The sequence below is a fragment of the Grammomys surdaster genome, unplaced genomic scaffold (genome assembly GCF_004785775.1).
Source record: "Grammomys surdaster isolate TR1022 unplaced genomic scaffold, NIH_TR_1.0 125701, whole genome shotgun sequence".
In the NCBI taxonomy this organism is placed as follows: domain Eukaryota; kingdom Metazoa; phylum Chordata; class Mammalia; order Rodentia; family Muridae; genus Grammomys; species Grammomys surdaster.
The window spans coordinates 1,590,668-1,613,439 of NW_021620536.1; the positions used below are offsets into that span (position 1 = coordinate 1,590,668).

General features: G+C 46.4%; 1 protein-coding gene across 3 annotated transcripts in view; it reads right to left on the minus strand.

Annotated features, from left to right (window-relative positions):
* Positions 1–21,640, minus strand: part of Ssx2ip (SSX family member 2 interacting protein) — a 37,763-nt gene extending 16,123 nt beyond the window's left edge. The window contains exons 1-5 of one of the 3 annotated variants that reach the window (XM_028788093.1): positions 21,570–21,640; positions 7,380–7,511; positions 6,710–6,879; positions 5,810–6,022; positions 1,323–1,433 (exon numbers count right to left, since the gene is read on the minus strand). In XM_028788093.1, coding sequence (XP_028643926.1) covers positions 1,323–1,433; positions 5,810–6,022; positions 6,710–6,879; positions 7,380–7,422 — 537 coding nt within the window. In that variant the 5' untranslated portion in view covers positions 7,423–7,511; positions 21,570–21,640. Of the gene's footprint in view, positions 1–1,322; positions 1,434–5,809; positions 6,023–6,709; positions 6,880–7,379; positions 7,512–8,543; positions 8,572–21,418; positions 21,460–21,569 lie in introns of those variants that run through there. The other 2 variants (XM_028788092.1, XM_028788094.1) reach the window with 2 other exon arrangements.
* Between the last annotated feature and the right edge of the window lie 1,132 nt (positions 21,641–22,772).

Here is a 22,772-nt window from a genome sequence, read left to right on the forward strand (position 1 = left end):
TATATGTATATGTATATGTATATGTATATGTATATGTATATGTATATATATATATATATGTGTGTGTGTGTGTGTGTATACACACATACATATATATAAAATTATATACTATATTATATATTTATAAATGTTTATATTATATATTACATTATAACATTGCATTATATTATATATGCTATATACAACATATATTATATAACATGTTATATTATACACACACACACGGTTTGATTAGATATTCATTGTTCATTATTAAACACTACTTAAATAGGGTTAAAAATAAATCTGTATCTGTTTATGGGCTTTTTAAGAAATAGGCTGCTGGGGATGGAGAGCTGGCTCGGTGTTTAAGGGCATGCTGCCCTTGCAGAGGACCTGGGTTCAGTTGTCAGCACCTCCAGGCTTCAGCTCCGTGGCATCCAGTGCCCTCTTCTGGCCTCCACAGTACTAACCATGGACATGGTGCATAAACATGGAGGCAAAACACCCTCCACACACATAAAATAAAACAATAACATATAAAATAATAAAGTGAAATATAAAATATATAAAATGAAATAGTAGATTTCCTTCCATGCTTCTTAGTTAAAAAAACAAAACACTGAAAACAATCATAGTTTTTTATAGCTATTTTATGGACAGAGAATGGAAACCTACTGGCTTCTTCTCAGGTGCATTATAAAACTACGCCTTCAAAGCCCTAGCTCGGTAACCCCTCCTCACACAGTGCTATCGGCACTGAGCTAGAAGTCAGTGGTCTAGGCATGTATTAACGCAGAGTCAGAGGGCTGATATTTTTGAACTACAAATGAATTTTTAATGCTAAATGCTACGGCATTCTGCATCCTAGGCAAGGTCTCTGTACTGTGGCCATTTTATCAGATTAATTCTTTATCTAGATGAAAAGCAGTAACACTTGGCATCATGCAAGGGGTCAAGAGGATGCTTCAGTGCAGGGCGCTGGCCTAGCGTGTGTGTTTCTGGGCAGCCAGGAGCCTCCCCTGCTGAAGTGAGGCGGCGGAGGCAAAAGAGTGAGGCGTGGAGCCCTGCATCTGCGACAACTCCATAGACACAAAAGGATGCCAGAGGAAAAAGGCATGGTCCCAAGTACAGGAAGGATGGGCCATATAGGGGATACTACTTGTTGCCAGGTATTAGTAAGAAAATGAACCATCCTGAGGCAGGGCAGAGGACAGGCACAAGACTGTCTTCTCCCCATGCCACTGTGACACAGTTCTTTTTAAAAGTGAACTGACCATCATGTCACAGGTCAAATTTCAAAAACCAACAGTGGACCTCACACACAGGAACTGACAACTCACCTCGTCTTTCTCATTTTTCAGGAGCTGATGCAGATTCCTGTTTTTGCACTGTAACTGCCTGTCTCTCTCCTGAAGACTGATCATCTCTCGCCTGGAGGTCTCCAGCTGTTCCTGGAACATGAAATAAGTGACAGGAGTCACGAAGTGTGTCCTCAGAAGAGCAGTGACAGGTCACACAGGGAGCCACAGGCCCTCCTCAGTGGAACTGCAAGTGTTTAAAGCAATTACAACCAAGTTTAATATATAAAATCACATGCTTTATTTAAATTCATTTTTATTTTTAAATTCATATTTATTTATAAGAACTACAACGTGGCTTCTTCAAAGCCTCTTCCTCTATGATGCTGCCACTCTATGAAGTTTCCAGAATTCTCTTTTTAAGGCTGTGATACTCTAAGAGCACACTTCCTAAGACATGCTCATCTGCAGTAATACTGCATCCTTTGGCGGATGCTGGGCTTTAGGGAGCAGTAAATGCACCTAAGTCTGAAAAGGCTGGGAACGCTGTCCTTCACACCATCCGAGTTCAAGTCTAAACTCTGAGAAATTACAAAACAACCCTAAAATTCACATAGAAACACAAAGGCTCCAAAGAGCCAAGCTTGTGAAGAATACAGCACAGTGAACAACAGACCAGCATCTCAGGTAACAGAACGCAGCCACAGTGACAAGCAGCAGCAGAGTAGTGCCACAAAAAGAGTCATGGAGGCCAATGGAACACAGCCGAGGGAAGAAAGAGAACACACACTGCAGCTGCCTCCTTTTTAACCATGATCTAAAGACTATACATTGGAGAAAAGACAGGCCATTCACACGCTGGGAAAGAAGAGGAGGACTCTCGTCTCATCCTATGTGAAACCTCAGTGCATCCTGTGCAAGGACCTCAGTGTAAGACCACAAACTCTGAAGCTGCTGGAGGAAGAAACAGAAGAAGCATTTCAGATGGAGGGCCGGCAAGGAGCTGATGAAAAAGGTTCCAGAGACACAGAAAGCAACTTCAAGAAAGGACGGGCGAGATCACAGGGAGGTGGAGGGCATCACAGCAAAGGACGCCGGTGGTGACTGAAGGACAAAGTCTTCGCTAACCACACAGCTATAGGGACGAATGCTTACAATCTGTAAAAAGACTCAAAATCTTAAATATTAAAGCTCCAATTTATTCAATAAATGGGCAGACACTGACTAGGCAGTTCTCAAAAGAAAAAAATACAAATGGCTATAAATATATAAAAAGTGTTCAACATTCTTAGCCCCACAGGAAGTGCAAATGAAAACCTGCAGTGAGATTCCAGCTCACCCTGGTAGGCAGAACAGCTACTACCATCTCGGAAGGAAGCAACTGCAAATGCTGGTGCAGACATAGGGAAAGAGGAGACACTAGGCACTAGTACGCTGACGCTGTCACCATGACATCAGTAAGTACGGAGGTTCCTCAGGAACCTAAGAATGGAAACACTATACAACCCAACATGGCCCTCTTAGGTCAAGGCTGGAGGGATTCTGTCCACACAGCACAGACATACCTCACACCCAAGCTTACTGTACACAGTAGCTAAGGTAGGGAAGCAGCCTAGGCAGGGGCACGGGAGAACATAGAAAGAAAATGTGACACAGCGTGGGGGTGCCTGTGTGTGCATGTGAATGATGGAGTTCTAGTCAGCTCAGAAAAAATAAAATTATGTCACTTTCATGAAAAATACATGAAACAAAAGATAATAGTGTTAGTCTTAAAAAGCCAGACTCCCAACAACAAACGCCTTGTTTTCTCTCCTATGTGGACTCTAGATTAAATGTGTGTGTGTAAATGACCAGAAAGTTGGACAGCTTTGCTGCCAGGGCCAGAGGGCACCTGAAGGAATGGAGAGCAAGAGAGGCAGAGGCTGCTACAAGGAACCTGCGTTCTTATCTGGGGATAAGAAAGACAGAATATAGCACATTGTCTCTCCTGCAGATCCTGACTTAACTCTGCATGCACGACATGAGGAGAGAAGGGACTCCATGGATGGTAGGATGGAAGAGGAGGAGACAGGATGTGACGTGGATGTAAGCACAGCACAATAAGGTTGTCAGACTTTAATAATATAATCTATTTTGTGCATGCCAACCAAAAAATAAAATAAACCAAACAAAAAGCTCTGCAAAGAATTCCTAAAAACTGGCATTGTCATGAGGCTCCCTGAGCCTTCTACCCCCCATCTAAATAGAAATATGTGCCCCATAACTCCTCTACCCCAGCAGCAAAGTGACATTTAGACAATGTCCTCCCCTCCTATGGTGCTACCTCATCTGTATCATCTGGAGCCCATGGTCCAGCCCCACACCTCACAGGCTCCACCAAACCTCACTCTCCAGCCTCCATAAGCCCCTTTGTGGTCCTCTGAAAATCCAATGCCCTCTCCTGCCTCCAGGACTTCATGTAAGCTGCGTGCTCTCTTTTCCAGATGCTAGCAAGCTTCTGAATCATTCTTTAAACCTTGATCACAAGCCCATGAGCAGGGACTAGGTGTCAATCGATCACAAAAACTAGATCTAGAAAACCTTACACATTTCTGTTCTCAACTAACCTTAATAAGAGATTCTGACTCCAGGTCACATCCAAATCAGAAGAGACCCCAGTCAAATACTCTGCTCTGGGTAGTTCTAGCTCATTCTTTAAATGAAAGATCTTGAGAGCTTTTGGTGCCACTTCTAGGAATTTGGCATTTGTCACTGGACAAGGAAGTCGGCTCAGATAAGAATATTAGAAACAGTGGCCGTGGGGCTTTGCTGAATTACTACCTTGTGTGATCTCTTTGCTTACTTTTATCTTGTGAGATCCTTTTGCTTACCACTTTACTTGAGTACTTTTTTGTGTGATTTCCTTGTTTGCTACTTCACTTGATGACTTTATCTTGGATCTAAGAATTGACCGTGTGTTTTGGACATACCTAGAATGATACAAAGGCAGGCTGGAGAGAAATGAAGCTGCCTCAGCCTCAGTACGGGCTGGAGTCGTGCTATAATTTTGTCTAACATTTTCTTTTTCCATCTTCACTCCCTCGCTTGAGCCCCTGTTGACTGACTGAGCGGCTTGGTCAGAAGGCCTTGGTCACCCCACCTTCACTGCATCGCTATATTCCACACAGCTGCACACTAAGTACTCACATGGCACCTGGCCAACAGTGCCCAGACAAAAGGACACTGTCTTCCAGGTTTAGAGGTCTGGGTCAGCCTGATATCCATGCATGTCCTGATAAGAAGACCTGAATTCATGGAGCACGCACAGCTCACAGTCCTAGAAAGCACTATCAGGACCTTCTCCAGCCCTGCACAGTCCCCAGCTAGCCAGGACACACAGTGGGATAAACTGTCTGTCCTTTGGGCCAGCCAGATATACAAGCAGCTAAAAGCACTGTGGGAGACCATGGTACTGCAGCTGCTCTGAGGACACACAGGACACATGAGGTAGTGAGGGGCTAAAGGAATGTGTGCCACAGAGGAACTGTGAAGCTTCTACAGACATCCCCAAATGTGCTTGGAGCTCACCGACAGGACAGTGCACAGCACGTGCACTTCACAGTCCACTCTACCACCCTGCAAACGTTACCAAACTCCTGCTCTCCTTCTGTTGAACAGATTCAAGATGGTGACTTTGGTTTTCATTACCTGGTCTTAGGAGTGGGGTAGGAAGTAGATACAGTAAAACAAAAAGGCCAAGAACTGACAGATGGAAAACCACAAGGAAGCCAACTTGTCAAGAGTATATGTACACTCACAAACGCTTTTTTCTCATAAATGGGTCCTAGTATAGGATACTGAGGAAACATGGTTTGTATATATTCTTAATAATATGCAACTACAATGTAAGTCTTTCCTAAACCACGGTTCATGCTGGTTCCTCTTTTCTTGGGGGGGGGAATACATTTTTATAGAAAAGCATAACCAAGTTTATAAGGAGGAAAAAGAAAGCAGACCAGAAATCAGAAAGAACATTCTATATAGTAAGATGGTAGGTCAATGGCCCTGTGAAAAGTACCTGTTCCTTTTTACAGAGAAAAGTTACCAGTGGCCACAGGAAGCTGCAGTCTCCGGTGCAGCATGGGACAGCCTCCCAGTCAGATGCCGTCTGGTTCGTTCACCCTGTCCCCATTCTTTGGTATATGTACCGTATCATGGGAATAATTTTCTTGGCATCAATGTGTTATGAAGCATCTCCTTTATCAAGCAAGGTTGGAAGAGGTGAGGGAATCCTGATTTTCCCCAGAATTTAAATATTTGCTAACTTTCTACAGATTCAGCAAAACCTCTAAACAATAAAATCAAGGCCTTCAGCATAGACAGCGAGAAGGAGAGCAACCAATGTATGGACATTTCTGGAAATCACTCTTCCTACATCTAAAAGAACATCAGGTTTTAAACACAGCTCTGACGGGCATCTGAAGCCTGGGGCCTCCTGTGGTCCCGTGTCCTGTGGCACAGCACTGAGACAGGAGGATGGCCCACTGTACCTTCAGTTTGGTATAGCAGCTCTGCAGGTGGTCCATGTCGCTGCCCAGCTTGAGATTCTGCGTCTCGGCGCTCTGCTGGGCCAGCAGGTTCTTCCGCTGCAGCACAAGCAGCTCATTCATACAGTTCAGGACAGAGACTATGCTCAGCTCCCGCTTTGTCTCCTCACTTTTGGATTCTTCGTATAAGGAAGGGAAACCGAAGGTAGTCAGCTCCTGAGGGGAGACAACGTCTACTTAGCAGCTGTAATCTCTAGGAATAAGTTGGTCACAGAACAGGATGTTTCAGTTCAGCAATGAGTGAGCTGCTGCACTGCACAGTGATAAGTTAGAAACAATGTGTTGATTCTCAAAAACTGCAGAGTAGGTTTTGAAGTCATCCGGACTCAAAAGAAACTTACGTGCACTTCAGAGTCATTCCACAATGCACACACATTCAAAACACTATGCAGTACAAAATATACAGTGTTAACTTGTCAGTAGAAACTTTCAACATATAATTGTTTTTCAACGGACTTATAGACAAGTCAGTAAAAAGGGAAAAAGAAAAACAGAAAATTATTCCTACATCATTAACATTAAATATTCAAATAATGAATACAAACAACTTTAAATTCTTTGATGAATTTTCTAGAATCTGTTCAACAATCACCCATGACTTGGCATAAGCTATCCAGGATTTTTTTTACAGTAAAATGAGGATGCCCACTGAAAGATCCCGTGACAGGAGGCATCAAGGTGCTGCAGACACAGCAGTTAACTTTGGGTCAGTACAACTCACCACACAGCTGTCTGCATGCCTAGGTCTCTGGCCACTCAGGCTTGGCAAACACTTTTCTTGTGCCCTTGACATTTTCTGGTACGTAACATGACATGTTCTTGCTTCCTATAAAAACACACTACCTGATCAAGATATGAAATACTTTGTTCAATGTTCTCTCCTGTGCAGAAGGCACTAAAGTCACCATGCACGTTTCTTGATAAAGGTATTGAAGAGCACAGTACTTGCTGGGAGTATAAACTTGATGGAGACATCTTTGTTTCTGAGGTATATTGAGAGAGATTCTTGTTTTCTGAAAATAAAGGAGTATTTAGGCAATTATAAAGCTAATATCATATCATCTCCATTACCAAAGATTCTGAGTTCCATACACAGTATTTTAAAGTTAGGACCAAGACACTTCTATGTGAAATCTATATACCCTTCTCTGACAGAATGGCACAGTACACTAGTGAGCATCCCGGGAGCTATGTTAGACGAATGCCTACCTCCACTTCTACTACTGCATTTATAAAATAGGATCAATGCATTTGTCTGTGACACTCAGTTTATGTGATTAAAGCAATCAGAAACTGAAGGAGCCAATAAATAGATTTCAAATGCATAACATTTTCCTCAGAAGTAGTAAATAATCTATTGCCCACTCAAAACACAGCTTGGCTTTTCATAACTTTACTGACAATGAAACCTGGGTATGTATAGCACTGTCAGTCATCAAGTCTTCTGTGGGTGGGGTTGGAGTTTATGCTTTTGTCAATAATTCCTCTTTGGTGGCGTCTGCTGGAGTGTTACCTGTACACAGAACTGGATCTGTAACAGTCATCCAATCTCCCATAGCAAGTTCCAGAGCCAGGATACCTGAGGAGGCAGTTCAGTGCTGCAACATGTACAACAGCTCCTGCTGCTCTCCTACGTGAGCATCTCCTTAGACGGCAAAGAAGAAAGACATCAAACTTAAAAGATGAAACCCAGTGAAAGCCAATGTACAAAGAGTTTGTATGTCCTTTTGAGTTTCAGACATTTTGTTTTGTATGCACATGAGTGTTTTGCCTGTGCACCCTGTGTGTGCCTGGTGCTCATGGAGGCCAGAAGAGGGCATCAGATCCTCTGGAACTGGAATTACAAATGGTTGTGAGCCGCCATGTGGTGCCGGGAACTGAATTCAGGTCCCCTGCAACAGCAGCCACGTGCTCACAGAGCCCTCTCTGCAGCCACATATGTATGTCCTTTAAAACAGAAGGGGCTGTAATACTTATTCCTGTGTACACAGCGGAAATAGTAGGGACACATTGTGCTGGTTAGTTTTAACTGTCAACTGACATTTCCTAGAATCCCCTGGGGAGGAAATCTCAATGAGGTCCTATCTAGATCAGGCTGGTGTGTGAACATGCTGGTAGGGTGCAGAAAGAGGTAAATGTGGGCAGCACCAGTCATGGCTGGCCCCAGACTGTACAGAGAGAAGACAGCGAGCTGAACAAAGCAGCTCTTCTCAGTGCCCACAACAGTAGGTGCACAGAGACCAATGTCTCACTCAGCTCCTGCCTATGTGACCATGATGGACCACAGCTTAGAATTACAAATCTTTAGATAACCCTCTTCCCTTAAGTTGATTTCAATCAGGATACTGAATTACAGCAACAGTAATAAAACTAGTGTGTGTGCACACACGCACATGCGCACACACACACACACACCCACTGGTGTTCACATTCTAAGCCCCAGCCTGGTCCAGACGTAGGTCATTCCTACACAGGACCGTTAGGCATCATCATCTCATGCCCCAAAGCAGAACAGGCAATATGGGTATGTTAACGCCACTAACAATTTTATCTTAAGTAGACAATGCGCACAAAGATTCATTTCAGGGTGTTCTTCATAATAGGGAAAATCAAAGCAGAAACATGTTCCATAGAAAACTGGGTCATGCAATAGAACTGTGTACAAATTTAAACAAACCTGTAGAATTAATGTGGCTCAGAAGTGTCACAGACTAGAAACACGGTGAGTAGATACTTTAAGACATAACCTTTCGTTTCCTACTCATGTTTCCACTGTCGCAGAGGAGGAGCATTCTACCACAAGAAACACACACAAATAAAATGAGAGCTGGCAACTGGGCAGGTTTCCAGCAGGAGCAGGGGACGGTGAAGAGTGTGGGTAAATGGAAGGACACGCGTGGCTCTGCACGCCATTGCTCAGTGCACTCAACTGCAGTCAACTCACAGGGCCCGAGCTGGCGGCGTCAAACTTTTAGACATGATAGAATTCTGGACTTTCACACAAAATCTTCCTAGTTTTAAATATTAGAAGCTAATTAAAAGAAACAATGTGATGTGTCCCACAGGCAGAGTGAATGGGGGATGTGACAGCCTCCTGCGGTTCTAGAAACATCTTGATCTAAGGAGACACATAAGTCATTAATATGTATAGTTAACATCTATGCTTCCACTATTAAGTTTTTAGTCAGTATCTAACAAGTCAAATCAAGTGTACCACTGCCCAGGATACGGAGCCATGTCTGTTAACAAACAGACACATGATGTGATCGAGTGAGGGCTAGATTAAAGCTTCCCTCACTGAGTAAGTCTGACTGAGGTCCCACTATGCACCAAGTACAGTTTCTAGGCAGAAAGGAGGTTGTGTTTGTTCTGTGTAAGTTCTTGTGGGAAGTGTAAGCTGGAGACACTTCAGAAGCAGGTAAAAATTTAACAGAGTGATTAGCTACACAAAAAGCAGTCTCGATAACATGAAGGTGTTGGGGTGGGACATATCTACATCAGTCAGGGAAAGTTACACTGGGATAGACCAGTTCCAGTTTGAACATGAATGTACCTTAGAGGTTCATCAGTTGTAGTCCCTGGCAGAAGCACTATCTGGGAGGTACTGGAAACATTACGGGTGGAGCCCAGCTAGAAGAGTCAGTTACTGGCCTGAATGGCCCTAGAGTGGGCTGTCTGTTGCCCTGCTCCCTTCCTGACTGAGACAAGGTGAGCTAGTGTCTTCTTTTCTTCCTTCCTTTTTTTGGGGGGTGGGGGGAGGAGATTCTCTGTATAGCCTTGGCTGTCCCAGAACTTACTCGTAGACTAGGCTGGGTTTGAACTCCAAGATCTGCCTGCCTCTGCCTCCCCAGTGTGCACTGTTGCTGCTGCTGTTGCTGCTGCCACCAGCAGTGTTTTCTACTCGCTCTCCCACTGCATGTTCAGGCACGCCTTAGGCCTGCCCTGTGAGACCAGAACCAACCAGCTGTCTCACTGAAACTAAACCAAGAGAAACCTCCCCTTCTTTCAAGCTGTTTATCTGAGGCACTGGTCATGGCTACCACAAGAGGGCGACACTGAGCATAGGTCTAAATGCTGTGGAGTCCTCCAAGACAAGAAAGGCCTGTGTGGCCCAAGTAAGGGAAACAGCAGGACAGAGAGTTGAGGAACTGTCAAGTAAGAGAATGCTCAGAAAGCAAGGCTGGAGGCAGCAAGCTGGATTTCTGCTGTGCAAGAGAAGGCATTGAAGGAGTCTGAGGCAGCAAAATTACAGAGGCTTCTTTATGCTTTCAGCAGGGTTGTTGCCATCACATCTAGCAGGCATTAACAGTAAACACTCATGACAATAATGAGGCTACTCCCACAGCACAGGTTAGACCGGTGCCACTACAGGTCCAACCAGAGCAGAAACATGTGCAAGAAATGGAATGTATCTTAGAGAGCCTTTACGGCTCAAGACAGACTAAAGTGTGGGCAAAGAAGCCAGGCCATGTCTACATCACAGAGCATCCCACAGTGCACCACACAGACACAGTGTGGCATTCTGCACACACAGGCCATGCAGTCTGACACACTGGGACCTTCCCCTACTTGTGTGGTAGGATAAAGAAGGAATCCCGAAGCCGGGCGGTGGAGGCACACGCCTTCAATCCCAGCACTTGGGAGCCAGAGGCAGGCGGATTTCTGTCTACAGAGTGAGTTCCAGGACAGCCAGGGCTACACAGAAAAACCCTGTCTCAAAAAACAAAACAAAACAAAACAAAGCAAAGCAAAGCAAAGCAAAGCAAAGCAAAGCAAAGCAAAACAAAACAAAGAAGGAATCCCGAATTATTTTGTCCCTCAATAGATGTCTCCCGCACCAGGAAGAGAAGGGTAAAACTTAACTTTGGACCTTCGGGGACACAGCTTTGAACAAAACATGATACAACAGAAAACAACCTGTCTGTCTGTGACAGCCTAGCTTTGGGCAGACGACTCTGTCTCTCTGAGCCCTGGTTTGTCACTTTTTAGTGTGACTCTTTAGGATCAAACGAGACAAAGCATCAAGCACCTATGACCCTGCTTGGCACACACGATGCACAGTCAGTGGCAGCTCACTGTGCTCACCTTCCTCACTGCCAGGAGCAGATACCTGAGATCAGCAAGGTGGGAGGGGCTCTTTGGGCTCACAGCCTCAGAGATGTCACCCCACCAAGGGCAGAAGGAGGGGAGAAGGATGAGAGGAGAGGGATGGGACTGGAGAGAGAAGCGGACATGAGAATGCAAGCTTCCACAGGAGCAGGCTGTCTCCTTCATTCCCTGTGGAAGCTCAGCCCTGGGATGGCACCGTCCATTCAGAGCTGGTCTTCACGCTCAGTACTTTTTGGTTATGATGCATTGACAAGTGTGCATCAGCACCCACAGCAGCCGCCACAGTCACCAGGCACACACAGCATCAGCACCCAGAGCAGCCGCCACAGTCACCAGGCACACACAGCATCAGCACCCAGAGCAGCTGCCACAGTCACCAGGCACACACAGCATCAGCACCCAGAGCAGCTGCCACAGTCATCAGGCAGATACAACTCTGTCTGGTACACTGGACAGGATTCCAAGACAGGCAGAAATCACTGCTGGTCTCTAGGAATGGAAGCACAGCCCTTCAGAAGACCTGGGAACTGATGTCAGGACAGACCCCAGTCAGCCAGCCAATCCCCGTGCAAGCTGTTGTCCACACAGATACTGAGCAGTGATCTGCAGTTCTGTAATCACAGGGCTGGGAAGAAGCAGAAAGCTGACCACTGATCCTCAGAAGACCTAGAGACTGACCTGATGTCCACACAGACAGTGGCAGTGATCTAACCCTCGGTAATCGGCTGTCGGAACAGACACCAGGCAAGGGAGCAAGGCTTACCACATCTCTCTGCATAGGGAGCTGTGGCCTCACACCTGACTTCTGCACTGCCAGGGTGCCTTCTTAACCTATCCCAAAAGGAATGCTTTTCTAGGAAGAAAGACTTTGCCCAACTCATCTTTGTTTATGCCAGTTTTAGTTCATGCTTAGTTTCCTGTGTCAAATGCTGGGAACTGGGGCTCAGAAAGATCACCGGAACTGACCAGGCTGCACTTCTCATGTTCTGTCGGGTGCCTCTCTCAGCTGTCCACCAGTCAACAATGTGCAGGACATCACTCAGAGGATGTCAGTCCTACCGAACTCAGACTCAAATCCAAACCAGCCTATCAACTGTGTGTGCACACACACCAGCATCCTGTTTATAAACACTTTTGTCCTAAGGTAAATTCTAATTCAATGTCAAAACTAAGCATTTCACACAAACATTTTGAGTTCCAATTCATTACACCCATCCTTTCCACTGGAGTTTATCCTTTCTAAAGACTCAGACCCAGGTTCTTAATACACACCAGCAATCTGTAGAGCTTTAGTGTGGGCAGGCTATAAGAACCCCTTTGTCCTGGCTCCTGCTGGGATGGCCTTGGGTCATTCTGCTACTAGGTATGGGCTGGATCTAGTGAATAGCTTCTAACAGTATAGGCAACATGATATGGTTTAACTGTGGTGCGCTGCTGCGCATGCATAGTCTCCCTCCTGAAATCGCCATTAAACACCAGTAAGGCGAATGCCTGAGCAGCCGGTAACTGTCAAAAACTGACGCAGCCCGACGTGTCATATCTGCCGAGACGCATCAGCCAATAGAGTAGGGACACGCCGACCCGATGGGTATATAAGGAGAGCTCCTCTTCCCCTCTGGGTCTTTCCTCATTTTCATTGGAATAAAGCTTGCTGCAGAAGGATCCTGGTGTCCGAGTCCGTTCTTGCTGGCGAGAAGGTGACGCGGGTCACATTTAACTTTGAAGATCAGGCTATGATATGAATGTGTAGCTCCATTTGAGTTTTTCCTTCACTGTCTGTCAGGTTCCCTTCTTGATAAAGCAAGCCATCCTGCTGTGAGTACCCCTGAGAGCAACACGACAAGGAACTGACACCTGTGACCAAAAGGTCTCCAGGCTGCCAAGAGTCAGAACACGCTGGAAGCAGGTTTTGCCTGAGCCCTAGCCCTGATAAGGCCCTGAGCCACAGGCATTCAGCTAAGCTCTGCCAAGATTCTTGCTGCAGGGAAGTAGTGAGACAGTACATGCTTGCTGAGATAAGCTGTACCAAGTTGAAATAATTTGTTATCCAGGAACAGATAACATATGTTTTTAAAAGAAAGATACATTTCTGAGTTGCCTGTAACACTACTTTCTATGCATCCTGATGAAATGGAGCTAAAAATGATACCAAGCACCATGGACGATAACGTCTGGTTTATGAGAAACAGAATCCACTACTCTACTGATCTTTCTGTGTGTGATGCTCAATAGTTTGTGGGCTTTTGGAGAAGTAGGGAATGGCCTAGTCTTTGTAGCCAAGTCCCAGGCATAGAGCAGGATGCAGCACATTCTGTTCGAGGCCCCAAGGCCCCCACATACCTCTGCTGTTCCAGCCACCAACTGTCTTCTTTTCATCTCTCATATTCTTACCTGTCTCATCTTTTGCAGGTAAGTGCACACTTAACGTTTCCGTACACCCATAAATGACCAACACTAATCAGTAAAAACTCCAAGTCGGGGTGTCCGTCCTGGCCAACGTGTGTGAAAGCAAGCAGCAGTGCAACAGACACACATGCCCAGTCCATGCTTGCTCCCCAGTGCCCATTTCTCCTGTCCTGGTCACCCTAGATCTGTCCTGTCTACAGTGGGAGGAGCATGCCAGAGACCCCACCTTCACGACGAGGGCCTCTTTACACAGCAAGTGCTCTTTCCAAGCTGACTTGCACATCAAGCTTGAGACGACACAATGCCTACCTATCAGAATTCTATAACAAACGCCCATCAAGTGTCAGGAAACAACAGCTTTTCATTACACAGGAACATAGTAACATGGTGCCAGCTGGCCTTCTAAATACTGCACACGATTTTTAGTTAGTTCACTAACATTTTTGCTAAAATATCACCAAGCTGAGTTACCAGATTGTTGGAATACGAAAATAAAATTGTTAAAATGAAATCCTTCAACATTAGTAATCTTCTAAATTCAGTCACAGAACTTGAAGATTCAGTTCTCGGCATGATTTATGTCACTAATCTCTCAAAAATGAAATCTACTTATTTGAAATATGAGTAACACCTTTAATTACAAATTTCATTCTAGAGGAGACTACAGCTTGTAATTTTATCACACTGTCACCTACAAGTAGAAACACACTAAGCTCAACCTCAGTTTTACAAATTTAAAATCTAAGTTGCTTCACCTGTATGGCGTAGTACTATAGATATTTCCCACAGACATAAAGGCTTCTGCAGGGCTCCAGTGCAGTGACACACTGGAGGGCATGCAGTCCTTATAGGCTCAACTTCGTAAAGTAACTACTACTCATATGAGAAGGGCCAAACCCCAAACCCATCATCACCTTATTAATTTGCCTTCATGTTGAGTTTAGGGCTATCAGGAAGATTTTCAGTTAGGGAATGCAGTGTAAACCTCCTTGCCTGGTCACATGTCTGGGATCCTACTCTGCCCAAGTCACTTCCCACGAACCATCTCTCCAAGCTGGTCTCCTCGCCCACATGATAGGAGCCACAGTATCTATTTGTTAAGGGTGATGCAGGGACTTAATTAGACAACAGGTACAGAACTGCGCCAAGTGTAACCAGAGTGCAGGACACTGGTCTAATGCTTCAAGGTTCCCAAGTCCCCTCACTCCATCCCTGTGGACAGCACTAATTACTTTCCTCCGTAAGACAATTAAGGCAGATGTAACAGTAATGCAGGCAGGGTCACAGGGCTAGTGAGGAGCGGGGAGCTGAGCCAGGATTCCAGCCCCAGCCCACACAGCTCCTCTCCTGGCCATCTGGCCCCGCAGAGCAATCCCTTTCTCTGTGAACTCCGTCAAAGGCAAGATTCTAATCATATCCCCCAACTAGGCAAAGGCTGAATAAAATAGTGTGGATATACAAATTATGATAAAATCGTGAAGATATGATTTTAGTTATGCCCCTAGCTAGACATGGGAGGAGGAAACGACTTTCTCTCTAGCATAGGTAGCTGAGCACTTTGGGCTGAAGCACGGTCCTCACACCCCAAACTGCTGCAGTAGGAGAGACTGCACATTGCACATGTACTCTAGGCGGTGGGTCTGGGGCAGCAGAGTACTTCACAACAGCAGGGCAGGCTCAGGGTACAGCCCTGAAACAAGCCAAGCACTCACTTCTCAAGACGCCAGAAACCTAGTGACACACAATAGATGAGTTATGAGGGACACACAACAGAAAGATCGTTCCAAGAGACAGGACATTTAACACTTGGCTTTTAATTATGCACATATGGAAAACAAATGTGATAAATCTGTATTTTCATTGCCTTTCAGAAAGGGGACAGAAGAGTCTACATGCAGTTATATAGAAGTTACCATCAGAGTTCTCTTTTGTATTAGATGTTTTATTATTAAAGCAAATAAAACGAGTTCACAACAGACTGTGGTGAGAGCCGAGAAAAGGGCTCAGTCAGCAAACTGCCCGAGGACCTGAGCTTGGATCCGAGGACCCCATGGGAAAGCCAGGGGCTGAAGACAGGAGGCGGGGACAGGCCGCTGCATGCATGGACAGTCACAAGTCCCCAGCAGCAGCCATGCTACTTGATGATGTTAAGGCAGGCTGAGAGAATTCCCATCCTTTACTCTGGATATTTTGAGTTAAGAGAGTATAAGGATATACCAGGATCTTGTAGCTGTAGATTAATATGTAGATGACCTCTGTAATCTGTCTCTTTAGTTCTTTCCATCAATATGTGGCAAAGTCCCACACCAGGAAAGGACTCTGTCTCAAACAAAAGGCAGAAAGCACCTAAGGACTCACACACGAGGTTGCTCTAACCTTCACACGTTTGCTGTACATGCATTTACCCATGCCCACATGAACCAAGGAATACAAACTAGCTAGTTATTTGTAGTTAAAAATCTCTTATATACTTTTCAAAATGTATACTGTTAGTCAAATTTATAAAATATTTTAAATTCTTCCCAGTCCTTCTAGCCATGGGGCACAATGAGCCAAGGGTCCTGGGATTCAACTGTTTTACGTTTTCCCTGAAACTATAAAGACCAGTCACTCTGGCTACATTGCAGAGATCTATGAAGCCATCCATAGACTGGCAAGAGATGGGTGGAGGGAGGATTAGGAATACATGTACCATTGGCCATGTAAGGCTAGCAAGGGAGACAGCGACATTCCCAGCATCCTCCACACGGAGCTCACTGGCTGCATCCCTTACCCCTTAGATCTCTGGAGGAAAGGAATGGGTGGGTATTCTGTTGATGGAAGAAACTAAGAGACAGTTTATCTCCAGCTACACGCCTAGGGGGAGGAAAACACGAACTCCAGTACTCTAGGACCCTGACTCAGCCAGCACTGAGTGAATGGAGGAAGGCCATGAGCCTGTCTCTTGGTTATAGAATAACACGGCTCCTCGATGACCATGTGGAAGATGCTGTCACCCCTTTTATTCTAGATCTGACAGAGAGGGCTATTCTATAAAGCAGAACAGTACTCAAGGTGCCGTCTTCTAGTTGGGAAGAACCAAAACCAAGACAAGAGAACATTTTATTATGTTAAGTAGCCAGTATCCCTCAGGAACCTAAGTATTTACAGACCATGTGAACATTACAGGACTAAAACTTATATTTGCTCCTGGAATTCTTTTAGAGCATTATTTTGCAGATTTCCTTCAAGATTAACATTTCTAAAATAAGTTCTATTTTTAGCAGCCCTGGTGCAAAAATACTCTTTAGTGCTCACTGAATTCCAAGAACTAAAATAAGAAAAATTTAAAGTTTTTGTTTGTTTGTTTGAGACTGGGTTTCTCTATGTACCCTGGCTACCCTAGAACTCAATATGTAACCACTCTGGTCTGGTCTCACAGAAACCCACCAGCTTGAGTCTTTTGAGTGCTGGGATTAAAGACATGCACCATCACACCCTGTAACTTCAATATTTTCAAATACTATTTTTAATGATGGTTCTTAAATGATTTAGCCTCCCTTGTAGCCCACCACCCATCAGAGGTAGTGGGAAAGAAAGAATACATGGAAGTGGACCCATTTAGAAAGGTTCTTTGGAGCAACTTCCATCTGTGTTGTCTGGAAATCAGCAGTTCAGTTCACAGGTTAACAGTGACAGCTCAATCCACTGGCAAACACTTTAGGTATACACCAGTAGTTCAGTACAGTAGAGTCAGGATAGCAAACATGGATCAGCAGCTGTGATACTACTTAGCAGAGACAGCAGGCCTCAGCCTCAGCACCAGTCAGCAGGAGGGACCAGGGAGAAGTGCCAGAAGTTCTCGGCTGTGCCTCTCATCAAAGCGAAGTTCAGCAAAGACACAGAATGCGCAGCTAGCTGTACCAGCAAGTCAAGCTCAGCCTCTGTCACTGTCCACAGTCCTTTTTATACGAACTCCAAACATCCGTGTCCTCCACAGATCTTGCTTCAGCATGTGTGTGTCTCAGCTGACATCATTTTGCTAATCAGCCTGAGTCACAGAAAAAACTGCAGCACATCACCAGAAGGTTTTTTTGGTGCATTTCTCTCTATGGAGTCCCTACAAATACAGCTCAATACGCAATGTAAGGCGGACCAAAACACTCGTGTTGTTAGCAAAGAGTCCTTCATCACGTGTCCTTTCATGTGCTTGCTTTAGCAGAACATCCTCTCACCTGTGTCTGCTTCAGCTAAACATTCCTTCTCGAGTCTGCCTCAGCTTCTCACCTGTGTCTATTTCAGCTAAACGTTCCTTCATGTGTCTGCCCCAGCAAAACACCATCCAACTGACTTTCCAAAGAACCTTAAGTTTCCACTTCAATACCCAGGTCCATCATTATACAAGAAGCACACATTACTTTTATAAAATAAAAAACACAAGAACGACATGGCAAATGAAGTAGTTTGTGGTCGTGATGGGCATCTTGGTGGAAACACACAGAGGACAAAAACAGAGAGGAGATGGACAACATGGGTTGGGAAGAAAGGACACATTCTCTCAAAAGCCTGTGTGTGGTCTAGGCCTGGTGTCATGCAGGGCAGAAGATTATGGCTAGTGAAACTGGACATGGGTAAATGGAGGGACACGGTCAGCAGAGCACACAGGGACACTTACAGAGGTGCTCGATGGGGATTACAGTTGAGGACAGACACAGCCAACCTTTTGACATTGTGAAATGAAATTATCACCCACAAAATTCACCCATGACAATAGTTATATAAAACAAAAACAAAACTCAAGAAACTTCACCCAAATGATGTATTTTCAGTTCTTCTGATTTTGTGTGGAGTCACATTCTAAGTATACAGGCACACATATGAGCCAATCTTGCCTGAGACCTGTTCCCTCAATTAGAGCTTTTTATCCGCTTGTTTATAGTTTTTTGCTTTGGTTTTGAGACAGGAATTTCCAAGAAGCCCAAGATGGCCTTAAACTTGGAATCCTTCTTTCTGGCCTCCAGAGTGCAGGGATTTTACAAGTGCCATCAGGCCTGGCTAATCACAACATGTTCCAAATGTTCACTATTTCTGTGGGTATTACCAGGGCACACATATGTAACCATCACAACTGATTACAACAGGAAGTAGGTCATAGTATTAGCATCCCTCCTCCATTACAAACAGGACAAGTCCTGTGGTGATGGACAGAGTATCTGACCAGGGAAACTGTGACAGAAAGTGATGCATACAGCTGCACACGCTCAGAACTGGAGTCAGACAGGTCTGTTTCGTTTCCATTGAGACTTGCTACTGACTCCAGTGTCTCATCTCTGAATCCCACATTGCTTCGCCTCACATTTTTGGGCCTCTCGTCTCTCGGCGTCTGCCCTGGGCCATGACAGGTTTTGGTGGTGGCTGCATTTTCACTGCCTTTGGATCTCCAGTCCTTACACAGAAGACAACTCAGCAAAGACCTGCCTGAGACAACCCATTGCTGCATTTTTAAGGCTCCTGTCAGCTTCTGTCAAGTTTCCGGTGAAAAGCTTTCAGGTATTATCTACATCATCAGGGTCCAGAGCCGCAAGGACTATGCAAATTATTAACTTGGGCAGACATACTCTACATCAGAAGCAATATAATCTCCCAACACAATGGTTTAGATATTCCTTATTGCCCTCTGGTCAAGGTTCACAGCACTGCTCTTAATGCTTGTCACTAAGGCAGCTCCAGTAGCCACATGGACGACACCAGCCACCTGTAACCTGCACCTGCTCTGCTGCGTGCGGTGCACCAGCTGCTTGGTGAGCACCTGTCAGGACACAGCTGAGAGGCCTCCTTTCCTAAAGACTCCCACATTTGCATTTCTCCCCTTCTTCACACAAAAACACCGTAAGTACAAAACATTCAGAGCAACACATCTTTTTATCCTTAGGCCTGGCAAGTAGCAGCTGAGTATCTGATAATATTTACTGAAAGAATAAATTTATTAACAAACGATAAATTGCTCCTACACTATACAAAATATTGGACCAGCATCAAATGGTGCAAGTCTACGTTTTTCCATTACTAATAATGGATGGTGTATTTCTCTACTGTCTCATCCTATAAGCTCATGAATTTAAGGTAAGTTGCATGCTCATAACCACTTAACCATAATTACCCAAGACACAGAACAGACTCACACAGCCTCTTGTTGTGAGTAAATGGCTAAGTCAACAAGGTGTGTTCACAGCTACTGTAAACGATACAGGAGGCTATCACTTTTGAAACTGGGCCCAGCTACCTGGGAGGCTTAGGCAGGAGAAATTCAAGTTCAAGGACTGCTTGGGCAAGCTAGTAACAAGGCAACCTTGCCTCAGAATAAAGGTGCACTGGCTCCCATGGCTCAGCAACAGAACACTTGCCGTGCAGATGCATGGCCCAGGGTCTGCTTCCACAAGATGTGTGAGGCGTTCAGAGGAGAGGGTGTTGTTTGTTTTTAAGGAGAGTGTTATGCTGTTGTACTTTGTCTGGAACTCCTAAACTCAAGCCATCCCCCTACCTTAGCCTCCCAGGCAGCTGGGGTAAAAGGCAGGGCAGCCACACTGGGCTCACACTCCAATGTAAACAGGAATTCAAATCACCGTGGAAAAGTGTTGTTCTCTCTCATTCTCTCTCTCTCTCTCTCTCTCTCTCTCTCTCTCTCTCTCTCTCTCTCTCTTCCTCTTCTCTCTCTCTCTTCCCTCTCTCCCTTCTCTTTCTGCCTCCCTCCCTCCACACACACCCCCCTCCAGATGAATGCTAAGTGAGGGCACATTCACAAAATCTGTATCCTACCATATCCTAACCAGTTTGGGCAAACAAGCTGGTTTGTCCAGTTTTCAGTTTTAAGAGCGCCCGAGTACATAATTTGACTGGGCTGGGTTTGAGGTCTCTGAGCTAACAAGAACAGTTAGCTTTTCCATGCCGTGTACACCTGCCTGAGCAAGTCTAGGATGCTATGGACTTAAAAGTCTTGTCACAAGGCTCAATGTGTCATGGAGAGAGCTTCACATTTCGTCCTGCAGTTCTTTCTCTCCAAGCTGCTTCAGCCTGGTTACTTAATCTCTGGACCTATTATCTTCCCTGTGCAGATGGAGAACAAGAAGGAAAGGATGGGTGTAAAATGAACAGGCTGGAGGGGCCCAAGCAGTCACCCAAAAAAACGCCCTGGTTTGAATTCTATCCATTCCTAATCCTCCTCTCGGAGAAACGTTTTGTAGGAGGAACTTCATGCACACCAGGCAGGGCAAAGTGTCCACTGGGCTCATAGCTTCTCTTGTTTAGTTTGAACGAACGCTCTAAACTCCCTGGGCCCACAGGCTCTTGGAGAGTAAGGAGATTGGGTGGATTAAGTTTTGCTGGCTGGATCGACGGCTTCGAACTGTATCCAGTCTCGTAAATGTGTCACGTCATATACAGACCTTTCCGTTCACGATCAAGTTATGGACTAGAAAGATTTTCTTCCAGAACCTCGCGGGCTCCACTATTTTCAGCTGACTCCAGGCCTGGACTCTGAAGCAAATCTCAAATCCAGGAGGCGCTCATCCCTGGGCGCCACCTTTCATACAGTCTGGATTCTAGAAGGAACTCCCAATTCTCACAACGCTGCATCAGCGTTGCCGGTTATGAACCCGACACGCAGGACTAAGGAGCCTGAACTGTGGGTGTTAATGTAAAGATTCCTCTACTGGTGGTGATGGGGGATTACTCGGCGAGTTTTATTTCCTGGGCCCAGGTGACTTGCATAACCCAGCACTAGGAGAAATACGTGCTGACCAGACAGAGCTCACTGTACACCCCTGGAAAATCCGAGGCCGAATAATTTCTGAAGCAAGCCAACCCCTGCGATGATGTAAGTTCTTCCCCTAAACGTGGGGCTGGACCACTATGAGGCACCTACCCCTGCAGCGGCGGCGGAGCTCACTCGCTAAGTCCTGCGGCAGCCTCTGAGGAATCGCCGAGCCCGCGCGGGCCGAGGGGACCCCGCGCGTGCCCGCGCCGCATCCCGCAAGGGCGCGGGGGGCCCCCAGCACCTACCTCGCACTTCCCGCTGCAGGCGGTGGGCAGCAACGCTCACTCTCCAACCGCTGCAACCGCCGCGACGAACCCGCCCAGAGCCGGCCCCGGTGCCTGCGCCCCGTCCAGCCCGGTGCCCTCCCCGGCTGCGCGTCACAATCCCGCGGCTCACCGTCACGGCACCGGGAGCGGCTCACGCCTCCCGCAGCCCGCGGGCCCGCACCCGCGGCGGCACGCAGCGGCTCCGCGCAGACTCCAGCCCGCCCGGTCCGCCCGGCTCGCCTCTCGCCGCTTTCCTCGGCGGGCGCCCATCCCACCCCGCCCCGCGCTGGCGCCGCCCATTGGCTCCGCCGGTTGCCAGGCGACGAACAACCGCGGCCCGCATTGGTCCAGCGAGGACTAGCCTCCGACAACCCCCGGCAGACGCCGAGCCGCTCTCCCCCGCGCAGCTGCGGCCACCGCACCTGTTACACGCGGGCTCACCCGGCCGTGCTCCCCGCCCCCAGCGCTCCGCGGGGACAAGGGGAGGGTCCTAGCCGCTTTAGAGCCCGGCCCCCCGAGGCCACCCCTGAACCCCAGTGCTCCCAGGAGAACCAGGTGCGCTCCCCAGAACGGAGGGACACCAACTGGTATCCATAATTAGGTCAGACCCTGGAGCAGGAAGGTAGTGTGGCCTCGGGAATCAACACACCCGTGGCACAAAAATCCGTGTAAAACCAGGGCCGGGGTAGTGGACGTGAAACCCCGAGTTCAGTCCGCAGGACTGCACGCAACGCGCGTGAGGGCGCAGGTCTGTGATCCAGCAGAATTGAAGTTCAAGGTCATTGGCAGCTCGAGGTTAGCCTGGGCAATATGAGTAAAGCTCAGGTAGCGAAATAAAACTAAGGCAAAACAACAAAAACACGGCCCTAGGGAGGAAACAGCTGGAAAGGGAAACTGAAAAATGGTCCTTGTGAACTAGAAGTTGATGAAAAACTCCCTAGGCCCTCTCGATGAGTGCAAAAAAAACCGTATGACAGAGACAGTTGGTCAAATCTGCTCTTTACTATTTACCCCTAAAGTGAGCCCGAGAAAGGAAAATGGAGAAACCTTAGTAAGGGCAGAGTGGTGGGGTTCTAGCAAGGTGTTTACTCAAGAGGAGAAAAGGTGTGGTTAAGTGGGCCTGAGACCAAAACAGCACAAAAGGAAAACAAGAAATACACCACTCCCACGGAAGAACAAGAGAGAGGGGAACGAGGGCTACACATACCCTCAATGCTGGGTAAAAGATCCGAGTGCAGAAATGAGCGCGAAAGAAGAGGAGGGAGATGAGTTAGATGCTGAATACAAGTAGCAAGGACACCTCATTATAAAGATGCTTCGGAGTGAGAAATGA